The 11,422-nt window shown below is 48.2% G+C and overlaps 1 protein-coding gene across 1 annotated transcript; it reads left to right on the forward strand.

Moving 5' to 3' along the window:
- Positions 1-2,620: 2,620 nt before the first annotated feature.
- Positions 2,621-9,639, forward strand: LOC146058655 (cystatin-A1-like). The gene is made up of 3 exons (XM_083170925.1): positions 2,621-2,991; positions 5,513-5,614; positions 8,280-9,639. Exons 1-3 carry the CDS (start codon positions 2,785-2,787, stop codon positions 8,406-8,408), a joined length of 438 nt encoding a protein of 145 aa, XP_083027051.1. The 5' UTR covers positions 2,621-2,784; the 3' UTR covers positions 8,409-9,639.
- The last annotated feature ends 1,783 nt before the right edge of the window (positions 9,640-11,422 follow it).

The raw sequence follows: 11,422 nt of genomic DNA on the forward strand, positions 1-11,422 counted from the left end.
CCATAACTTATTATTGAGCAGTAAGTGTGTCCCATTACAATAGTCCTGGAGTGTTCCTATTGTTACTGCAGTAAATTTCCATCTAAGCGCTTAGAATGCTCAATGTCTTTTTAGTCTCTAAGGACCCAATTAAAGGTGAGAAAAAGTCACAGTCTGCAGGAAATGTTCCACGTGGCATTAAAGAATATTTAAACTTATTCCGGAGATGTTTTACCCAGCGTGAAAATGTTTTACTGCATTTTCCTGGAATATGAAACAGCTCGAATCTAGCTTCCTGTCTCTCTCTATAGCACAACTGTCTCGAGAATACTTTATACTTTCAGTAACGGTGGAGATCTCAGATTTACCTCCTGCACTGTTGTACTTAAATTCCTCCTGAAAGATGATTATGATAAACGGGTGTGACCGGACGCCTGCCCTTAGCTCTGGCTACGCCCTTCGGGTCCACAGATAGCGGTTCCTGGTCTCACGGGACCTGGCCAATAGGGGATTCCGTTACCGTCAGTAACTGCCTGTTACTGACTCCACCCACTACGCAGTGGGCGGGGTTATCGCTGCCACCACCAGACTCCTCCTACGTGGCGTCTGGAACCACAGATACCTCCTCAGGCCCAATCGCTGGCACCTGAGTACTACCTGCGTCGACACGCTGCTGGTGTCGACTGGTCCCCCACTGGTCACGGACCAGACCGCTGCTTTGGTAGCTGGCAGAGCAGAGACTCGGAGACGCTGGATGCTATGCCCAGAACAGCCGGAGAACGGAATTATTGCAATTAATTCTGTTGGTCGCAGATGAAGCAGACTTCTTGGGCAAAAGATGGTTTATTGCCAATGGATCTGAAAAGATCCCTTCTCTTTGCAGAGGTATACAGCATACAGATGTTACAGCATTCAGATACAGGCAGAAGTACAACAACTTATAAAGACAACTTATAAAGACAGAAAACACACTGACATTGTCAGATCCTCCCCCATACATTTACAATTTGCATCTCAATCTGACATGTTACTTCCAGTGCATAACGAACCAAGATTACATACTACAAAGGATGAGTCCAATTTCCTTAGAATATATAACTTCCAGGAACAGGGGAGATATTTATCTCCTGGACATGTTTACATAAAGAAACACAAATGTCTGCATTACCAACACCTCACACAGGATGGCCTGGGTTCAGTGACCCATCACAGACACAGAGCCTACTCCCTGCTGTGTATTGGCCACTCACAGACCTTCTGACAAGAGGGGCAGATTAGCATTTCATTTCCTCATCACCAAGATTTGCTAAATTCCTTCCCCCAGAAATGTACAAAGTGCATTGTAAGTCCAGAATGCATTCCTCAATATTCAATACAATATACACAATATATGATGCAGTCCTAGCTCAGTGCCAACCATATATTTCATAAATACATATAATCTGTGCCTGGTGCCCAGCAGCAGGCTACAACTTACATCAGCACTGCAGAAGGGGTCCTGTCCCAGCTCAGTGCCTGGTGCCCAGCAGCAGGCTACAACTTACATCAGCACTGCAGAAGGGGTCCTGTCCCAGCTCAGTGCCTGGTGCCCAGCAGCAGGCTACAACTTACATCAGCACTGCAGAAGGGGTCCTGTCCCAGCTCAGTGCCTGGTGCCCAGCAGCAGGCTACAACTTACATCAGCACTGCAGAAGGGGTCCTGTCCCAGCTCAGTGCTACTCATGCATACCTCCCAACTGTCACGATTCCGTCGGGACAGTCCCGATTTTCGGGTCCTGTCCCGCTGTCCCACCCGCGGCAGGCATTGTCCCGCTGCGGGGGGTGGCAGTTGGGAGACCCCCCAATCTAGTAGAATAGACGCTGTGCGCATGCACAGCGTCTATTCTCGTATGAAAATGAGGTAGCGGCTATTTAGCATAAGCTGCACCCTCATTTGCATACGCCCCGCCCCCTTTTCGGACGCTCGAGTGTCCCTATTTCCTCCGGACGGAAGTTGGGAGGTATGCTCATGCAGTTTAAAACATGTCAAGTGCCCTTGTTCTGAATAACGGCAAAGCACAGAGAGTTAACCCCTTCAGTGCTGTAGCCGCCATTAACCCCGTGTGCCGGGCTCTCCGGCCACAACGGGCTTATCTTGTTTCACTGTGCACAGACTTATCCACTACTCTCCCTTTTATATATGTAGACTGCGAATGATATTAATGTCCCTCTCTCAATAATATTGCTGCTAAAGTACTACTGGTGGGAAGTGTTGTCTGTTTATCAAAAAGAAAGGAATGGCTTGAGGCACACTTTAGTAACTAGGACCTTGATAGTTAGCCAAGTCTCTGCTCTCCTCTATCCTGCTATCCAACGGCTTGGCACCCTGACTGTCAATATATTTTGCAGCAATTCCCCTCTTATATTAGGTGCTGCCTGTAAGGGGCATGTTTGTAAGCAATCTCCGGCTGCACTGTGATTCCCTGCAGTTTTACTCCATTGAACAGCTGACACACTTGGACACTAGATTTTCTCCTCAGTTCCCTGCTTTTAGGAGGAATACTGCCCCTGTCAATCTGTTCCAGCCTGGCCCTCCTTCAGTAATTGTGGGTGGGCTATATGGGGCTGGCCTTGTGCCTTATGCTCTGCAATGCTGGGGAGATGGGCATTGGGCACTCACCACTTCTCTCCTCTCGCCTGGTGCGGGGTCTTCCCGGTCTCCACCTCAGTTGCTGTCCCACTCCCCACTGCTCAGTGCTCACTCTCCGCCTTGTAAGCTGCAGGGCTCGCCAGATCTCCGCCCCCTCCTCGGATGACTCTCTGCCTATGGCCTGTCAGTCACCGCTTGGGACGTCCCGCAGCTGCCGCATCATGGCCCAGCCTCCGCCTGCTCTGACCCGGCTCCGCCTCTGTTGCCGCCCAGCGATGACGCCGCTGATCTCTCCGGACTCCTCGCCGGGATCTTTAATCAAGTCACCGCCGGAGGTCTCCCCTCCTGCCGCAGAAGACTCTGTGAAGTTCCCGGACACACTGGTAAGTATTGGTGCACTCTCAGCCCTGCCTGCTGCGTAGCTGTGCACTTATCAATGCTCCTCAGGGACACTGCGCACTCAGAAAAACGGCTGTACTTTATATGACTCTCCTCGCGCTGGGCACAGTTTCCCGCTCCACTCTCGTGCCCTATAACTTTATTAACAGGGTTGTTCCTTAAAGTCCCCGGGCTAATTTCTCTGAGTGGCTCAGTCCATTTCCCCTCTGGGAGAGGAGCTCAGTGTATAAATAAAATAATAACTGTCTTGCTTTCTATGGGAGTCTTCTTTTGCCTTCTGTGAAGGCATTTATACATATACTGCACAACCTTTCATGTCCCCTATGGGGATTGCTTATATACATTTTAAACATTACATCAGGCCAGGTATATGAGGTTATCACACTACTCTATTGTTTTGATGTGGTGGTCCACATGCAATAGGTCAACTGGGTTGAAAGGTTATACAGAGTCAAATGGTTGATGCTTTAGGCTCCGCACACTATTATATTCTCCTTGCCGACCTGTTTCATGTCAACATTTTGACCCTGTCTACCGTTTGAAACTGTCAACCTATTTGGTAAGTATAGTAACCCTAACATCCACTCCCTAACCCTCCCCCCTAGTTCCTAACCTTAACCCTAAACCTCCCCCTAGTTCCTAACTATAACCCTCTCCCTAGTTCCTACCCTTAACCCTAACCCTACCCCTAGTTCCTAACCTTAACCGTTACCCACACACTAGTTCCTAACCCTAACCCTACGCCTCCCCCCCCCCAGTTCCTGCCTTAACCCTAACTCTCCCCCTAGTTCCTAACCCTCCCCCTAATTCATAACATTAACCCTCCCCCTAGTTCCTTCCTTAACTCTAACCCAAACCATTCCCCTAGTTCCTAACCCTCGCCCTAGATCCTAACCTTAAGCCTTCCCCTAGTTCCTAACATTAACCTCCCCCTAGTTCCTATCCTTAACCTTAACTGTTCCCCCTAGTTCCTAACATTAGCCCTCCCCCTAGTACCTAACCGTAGCCCTCTCCCTAGTACCTAACCTTATCCCAAACCATTCCCCTAGTTTCTAACCTTAACCCTCTCCCTAGATCCTAACCTTAAGCCTCCCCCCTAGTTCCTAACCTTAACCCTCCCCCTAGTTCCTAACTTTAACCCTCCCCCTAGTTTCTAACCTTAACCCTAATGCTCCCCCCTGTTCCTAACCTTAACCCCAACCCTCCCCCTAGTTCCTAACCTTAATCCTCTCCCTAGTTCCTAACATTAACCGAACCCTCCCCCTAGTTCCTAACCTTAACCCTCCCCTTAGTTCCTGCCTTAACCCTAACCTTCCCCCTAGTTCCTAACCTTACCTTACCTCTCCCACTAGTGCCTAACCTTAACCCTAAACCTCCCCCTAGATTCTAACTTTAACTCTAACCCCCCCTACTTCCTAAACTTAACCCTTCCCCTAGTTCCTAACATTAACCTCCTCCTAGTTCCTATCCTTAACCTTAACTGTCCCCCCTAGTTCCTAACATTAGCCCTCCCCTAGTACCTAACCTTAACCCTTCCCCTAGTTCCTAACCTTAGCCCTCTCCCTAGTACCTAACCTTATCCCAAACCATTCTCCTAGTTCCTAACCTTAACCCTTCCCCTAGTTCCTAACCTTAACCCTCCCCCTAGTTCCTAACCTTAACCCTCCCCCTAGTTTCTAACCTTAACCCTAATGCTCCCCCCTGTTCCTAACCTTAACCCCAACCCTCCCCCTAGTTCCTAACCTTAATCCTCTCCCTAGTTCCTAACATTAACCCGAACCCTCCCCCTAGTTCCTAACCTTAACCCTCCCCTTAGTTCCTGCCTTAACCCTAACCTTCCCCCTAGTTCCTAACCTTACCTTAACTCTCCCACTAGTGCCTAACCTTAACCCTAAACCTCCCCCTAGTGCCTAACCTTAACCCTAAACCTCCCCCTAGATTCTAACTTTAACTCTAACCCCCCCTACTTCCTAAACTTAACCCTTCCCCTAGTTCCTAACATTAACCTCCTCCTAGTTCCTATCCTTAACCTTAACTGTCCCCCCTAGTTCCTAACATTAGCCCTCCCCTAGTACCTAACCTTAACCCTTCCCCTAGTTCCTAACCTTAGCCCTCTCCCTAGTACCTAACCTTATCCCAAACCATTCCCCTAGTTCCTAACCTTAACCCTCTCCCTAGTTCCTAACCCGTCCCCTAGTTCCTAACCTTAATACTCCCCTAGTTATTAACCCTCTCTCTAGTTCCTAACCTTAACTCCAACGCCTTCCCCTAGTACCTGCCGTACCCCAAACCTCACAGGTGGGACCATCAGAATTCTGCAACTGGAGTTGTGGCTACAGTACACCCCCCCCCCCCCCCATACAGAGATGAGCCCCATGCTGTGGGCTGAACTGTTCACCATGACAATGAATTCTGTCCGCTCACCAGTGACATCACTGAGCCATGACATGACACGGATGTTATGTGTGCCACCATGATAACTGTATTATCTCCTCTCCTCCACAGGTAAGGGCGCAGGTGGAGCAGAAGGTGGGGAAATCCTTCATCATGTTCCAAGCTATACTGTACAAGACTCAAGTTGTTGCTGGGATAAATTACTTCATTAAGGTAAATGTCGGGGAGGTAATTGTGCATAAATTAAACATTTCTGTTTTCTATAGTCTATAGACTGTTGTTACACAAAGTATACGGCATTGTAATCCGTAAGCAGTAGTGCAATCCGTAATCCGGCATAGTAATCCGTAAACAGTAGTGCAATCCGTAATCCGGCATAGTAATCCGTAAACAGTAGTGCAATCCGTAATCCGGCATAGTAATCCGTAAACAGTAGTGCAATCCGTAATCCGGCATAGTAATCCGTAAGCAGTAGTGCAATCCGTAATCCGGCATTGTAATCCGTAAGCAGTAGTGCAATCCGTAAGCAGTAGTGCAATCCGTAATCCGGCATAGTAATCCGTAAGCAGTAGTGCAATCCGTAATCCGGCATTGTAATCCGTAAGCAGTAGTGCAATCTTTCAGACTGCTTCTAATTTGCTAGTAAAGGAAACAACTCTGTGTATTTGTGTCTCCGCCTCCCTCCCAGGTAGTAAACAGCTGGCCCCGGAACCTGTGCAGTTACTGTACCCTTTGCCAGGAGTTGCATGCTCATTGCCAGGGGGTTATGTGCTCACAGCACGCCAGCACTCCTGGAATCTGTCACTTCCAGATAGCGTTATAGGCGCTGTGCTCCCCTGACAGGTGCTAGTGGTCCAGTAGTACCTCTAGTGTCTGTCTCCTCCAAGGTGGCGGACATTTTAGGAGGGACATTTTCAGCAGATTCCATGCAGATGGCCAGACCACATGGAATCTGCAACGACCCTGCGTTCCTGCAATGCCAGCTCCCGTGAAGCCACCTCCAAGTAGACTCTAGTACCATGTCAGAGGCTAGAAGTCTGCTGTGCAGGTCTCCGAGAACATGGCAACCGTGCCATATTCACAGTGATTTCCCTGACGTGTCTGGATACAGGGTGTGAGAGGTGGGGCTCCCAGTGACCTCTGCACACACTGCACCCATTGTAGACTTCAGATTGTGGGGCAGATGTACTAAGCAACCAAACAATCAGCTCTTAACTGTCTTTTATCAAACACTGCATGAAACATGGCAGTTAGGGGCTGATTGGCTGGTACTTTGGGGGAAATTTACTAATATGAAAAACCTAGTTTTTCGTATTAGTATTTCCCCTACGACTGCATACGACTGTTTCAGTCATATGCAAAGTCGTGTTCCGGAGGGGAATGTACAAAGCAGTCAGATATGACTGCTTTGTAACCCTCCGATGGTGTAACCATTCGTATTAGCTGGCCGTATATACGGCCGCTAATACGAATTTGTGGAGGCAACCTGCACGGATCAGTCAGATCCGTGCAGGCTGCAAGGTGTAAAAAAAATAGAATAAATAAATAAAAAAACAGCGTGGGGTCCCCCCACAGCTATAACCAGCACCAGGCTGAAAGAGCCGGGCCGGTAATTAAAAATCAGGAAACCCGACAAATAGGGGTTCCCCGATTTTTAACAACCAGCTCCAGGTCCGGGGCTGGTTCCCAAAATACGGGGGACAAAATGGGCCCTGGGGGAGTGGGGGACCCCCCCAATAAAGGGGTCCCCCCCTCCAGGACTTACCTGACCAGGCTGAAGCCTGGTGCTGTCCTCGGTGACCCGGTGCGGTGACCACTGGGCTGATACTGGTGTAAAAAATAGATGAATAAACTATTGTTTTAAACTGTGGAACTATGAGTCTCAGCAAGCCTCCCCCGCAGGCTGGGACTTGGTGAACCACAAGTCCCAGCCTGCGGGGCATTAAAGGGCCGCTGGGTCTTGTAGTTCCACAGTAAAAAAAATTGTTAAATAAATACACACTGACACCTTAAAAATAAAAGTTTAATACATACATTACACACACACTGATACTTACCTATCTTGATCCCGTAGGTAGGTCCCAGAGTCTTGATCCGGTGCCTTGTCCTGGTTCCGGATCCATGTCGTCATTCTTCAGCATGTCGATCTTCATGTCGGCCTCCGGTCCGGGGTCCGAAGAAATCCATGGTGGACCTTCTTCTTCAAGCTGCCGGCGACTCCGGCAAGCTTCCCGCTGCGGACTGTCAGAGGCGCAGAGATCCTTCCTCCTCTGCACCTCTACTCAGAATGAATTCAGGCCAATCAGGAGCTGACTTTCTTTCGATTTTTAATTACCGGCCCCGGCTCTTTCAGCCTGGTGCTGGTTATGGCTGTGGGGGGGACCACACGCTGTTTTAAAAAAAAAAATTATTTATTTTTTCTATTTTTTTACACTGCAGCCTGCAGGGATCTGACTGATCCGTGCAGGCTAAAGCCAAATACGACAGGACAATCAAGGTGTATTTTCCTGTCGTATTTGCGTGGGTGTTTTACACCAATTAGCAGCCGTATTATTAGTACGGCTGCTTAGTGAATCAGGAACCACCATTCTTTTGAATGGTGATTCCTGTCGTATTCTATCGATGGTGTAGACATTCATATTTGTAAAAACAAATACGAATGTTCCATCTTTAGGAATTCGAATTGTTGTATTTTTGGGATAGTAAATCCCAAAAATACAAATGTGTTAAAAATAGGTGTATTTCTGCCTACGAATACACCTATTTTTTACGAATCCATATTAGTAAATTTCCCCCTTTATCTCTCTCCACTCTTAGTACATTCCCTGTATGTTAATATGCTGTAATTTCTGCTTCTTTATGTTGTTGTCTCCCGCAGATCTACACAGGGCACAATGTGTACATACATATACGCATCTTCAAACCACTCCCATTTACCAATCAGCCAATCAGCCTCTCCGGGGTCCAACTCCACAAAACCAGACAAGATGACATCACGTACTTTTAACCTACTGCTTGCGCCAAATCCGGGCCGTCCTCTGCGCCCCTTCCGGGTCTCACAAAGTGTTTATAATATCAACATGGCTTCTGCGTTACTGGTTCCAGAATCTGAACTACATCTTATACAGCCTGTATGTGTTCAGTCTTACTAAGAAATGTTCTGATATTAATGTATATGTAATAATGTGTGTGTGTGTGTGCGTATATATATAGATATAGATATATCTATATATATATATATATATATACACACAAATGAAGAAACGCTATACATCTGATCACATATTTTTTAACATTGTTTGTCATATATGTATTAATTCACTTTATGATACACAGTTTGTTATGTTTTGATTGACCTAGGTTTTTCACGTTTCTTTTTAGTGTGATTCTTTTAGATATATGATAGTGCAGGGTGGATCTCGCTCGCCTATTGAGTAATGGGAGCGGGGGAATAAGCGTGCTTTGGTTGCTAGGTAGCGCACAGGATACGGTGCGTTGCCGGGGACATTTCACGCTGGAAGCCTGCCCCCTTCTCTGGATGAGTGAGACTTCACTTGTGCACCTTACACAGGTGTAAACTTTTTAACATGCGTAGGAGGAGTCAATGTGGGTATATATGTATTGCAATGCACGGTAATGGGTTATCCCTGAGGCCGAGCACAGGGCTCAAAACAATTGTGGGATTTTACCCTCTTCTTGAATAAAGCACTTTATATGAAATACTCCGATTGACCCCCCCCGGCTTCCTTGGCAGACTGACTGTGTATATGTGTATATGCTGTGTACACTATGTTTATTAAACCAAATATATCTGTGTATGATATCTTCACGGACAAATATACAAATATACATGACAGGGTATTGTCTAATCGCTGTGCCCAATTATCCACCCAAAAATGACATGACTCTCTTGTTGGATAAAATTGGCCACAGCAGCCATCTTTATTGAAACAATACAAATTTAACAATAACCAAAACATTCCCACGGAAGGTGGTCCCCGAGGCCCTCAATAAATCTATCCACACCTCTAAGCACTTCCAGGAGTTCTTACCCCCAGCCGATAGCGATTGGCTCGAGGGCACCAATTGTCAACACCCAGTGCTCATTAATTAACCTCACCCAGGGGAGTCCAGCCCCCTCATGGGGCCCTCCCCGCCGCATAATTAAGCCTCAATGCCACTAACCTCGAGGACCCCCCTCCGCACAGGCCACTGTGACAAAAAGACATCCTATCAATTATTCTATCTAAAAACTATAAAAAACAGGGAGGGTGGGTGGGAGCTGTTGAGAAAATTCTCCCAGTGACCCCTATTTCCCGCCTGAACCCTGCTTATAAACCCCTCCAACACCCCGTTAAGCCCCTCCCCCTATGACCCTCTCCTTAAACACTCCTCCTATAACTAAACTGCTAGTCAGCTCCCTACAAACCCTGTCAGGGGAGCCTACCCCCAGGCTTTGCCTCCAGTCCGGCTCCTACATGACAGGGTATTGTCTAATCGCTGTGCCCAATTATCCACCCAAAAATGACATGACTCTCTTGTTGGATAAAATTGGCCACAGCAGCCATCTTTATTGAAACAATACAAATTTAACAATAACCAAAACATTCCCACGGAAGGTGGTCCCCGAGGCCCTCAATAAATCTATCCACACCTCTAAGCACTTCCAGGAGTTCTTACCCCCAGCCGATAGCGATTGGCTCGAGGGCACCAATTGTCAACACCCAGTGCTCATTAATTAACCTCACCCAGGGGAGTCCAGCCCCCTCATGGGGCCCTCCCCGCCGCATAATTAAGCCTCAATGCCACTAACCTCGAGGACCCCCCTCCGCCACCAAGCACGTGGTTAAACCCTTAACCCCGTGCGCCCCCCCCCACATCCGGAACGCTGTTTCTATTCCCTCTCGTAGTCCCAAAGACCAAACATCTATCCCCACAGCATTCAGGTGCACACCGTCCCCTCTCCAAAATGCCCCGGCACCCGACTCAAGTTCCCTGTGCCTCACCACCACAGCCCCGTTCCTGGCCATAAAGCGCCCAATCGCCCTGTTAACTTTAATCCGTGCCTTATTGAGCTTATCAGCCGACCGTGCATCCCTCCAATAATGGCGTGGCACAATATCCGACCAAACCGTGATCACTTCCGGAAACATTGCCCATAAACGTAGGAGATCAAACTTGATATCCCGTATCAACTCCCTAAATGGTCTGCCCCCAAGATCATTCCCACCCACATGCAACACTAATATGTCGGGGGCCCTATCGAGCCGAACAAAACGGTGAAATTCCTGCAACACTCCATACCATACCGCGCTTCCCCAGCCAGCGAACCACTGCCTCCTCTCTATCCAAACCTAGCTGGCGGCCGTTCGGTCTGACATCAGCCCGTAAAGCTCCCCAAAAGACATATGAATGTCCTAAAATCCAAATCAGGCACGGAGGCTGCCCTAAAACAGAAAAGAACACAGTCAACCTCAACAATCCCCTAAACGAACATAAGAACGAAAGCGAGACGATTCCCACCGCCCAATACGCTTAATTAACTCATCCCCAAATCCCATTCTAGCAGCCTCAGTTGCAGCCCCAATGCGGAAAGAGTGACCCGCGTATTCCTCCCCCTTGAGGCCCAACGTCCGTAGGACTGCTCTAAACACACTTGTGAACTGGAACCTTGATAGAAAGGATCCATTTGCATGCATCAACAAGGGATCCCTTTCCCTGCCCACCCTGACTTCCTTAAATATCCTCAGGCGTGCCACCGGGCACATATCCGACCCTGGTACAGAGAAGAGAACTACCTTCTTCCCCTTCCCTAACTGATCCGTCTTAGACCTCCTTACCACTAGCTCCACCCTATCCGCGTATAAATCCACATCCTCCTCTAACAAGCCCCCCGGCCTGGACACGCTTGGACTCACTAGCTCACCTATCCGCAGTGCCCCGAAGAAGGCAAGCGAAAAGGCTACCCCGAACAACCGTTCCTCGAAATTGGAACTACAGACCTCCCTCAACTTCATGCCC

This window comes from Crinia signifera, chromosome 2 (assembly GCF_055691185.1).
Source record: "Crinia signifera chromosome 2, ASM5569118v1, whole genome shotgun sequence".
NCBI lineage: Eukaryota > Metazoa > Chordata > Amphibia > Anura > Myobatrachidae > Crinia > Crinia signifera.

What these genes read in the sequence shown, in the direction of transcription:
- LOC146058655 (XM_083170925.1), top strand. Translation starts at nt 2,785, where the DNA reads ATGGCCTGTCAGTCACCGCTTGGGACGTCCCGCAGCTGCCGCATCATG. An exon ending in TGAAGTTCCCGGACACACTG is followed by an intron (nt 2,992 to 5,512) that starts GTAAGTATTGGT and finishes TCTCCTCCACAG; the next exon opens with GTAAGGGCGCAGGTGGAGCA. An exon ending in GGATAAATTACTTCATTAAG is followed by an intron (nt 5,615 to 8,279) that starts GTAAATGTCGGG and finishes TGTCTCCCGCAG; the next exon opens with ATCTACACAGGGCACAATGT.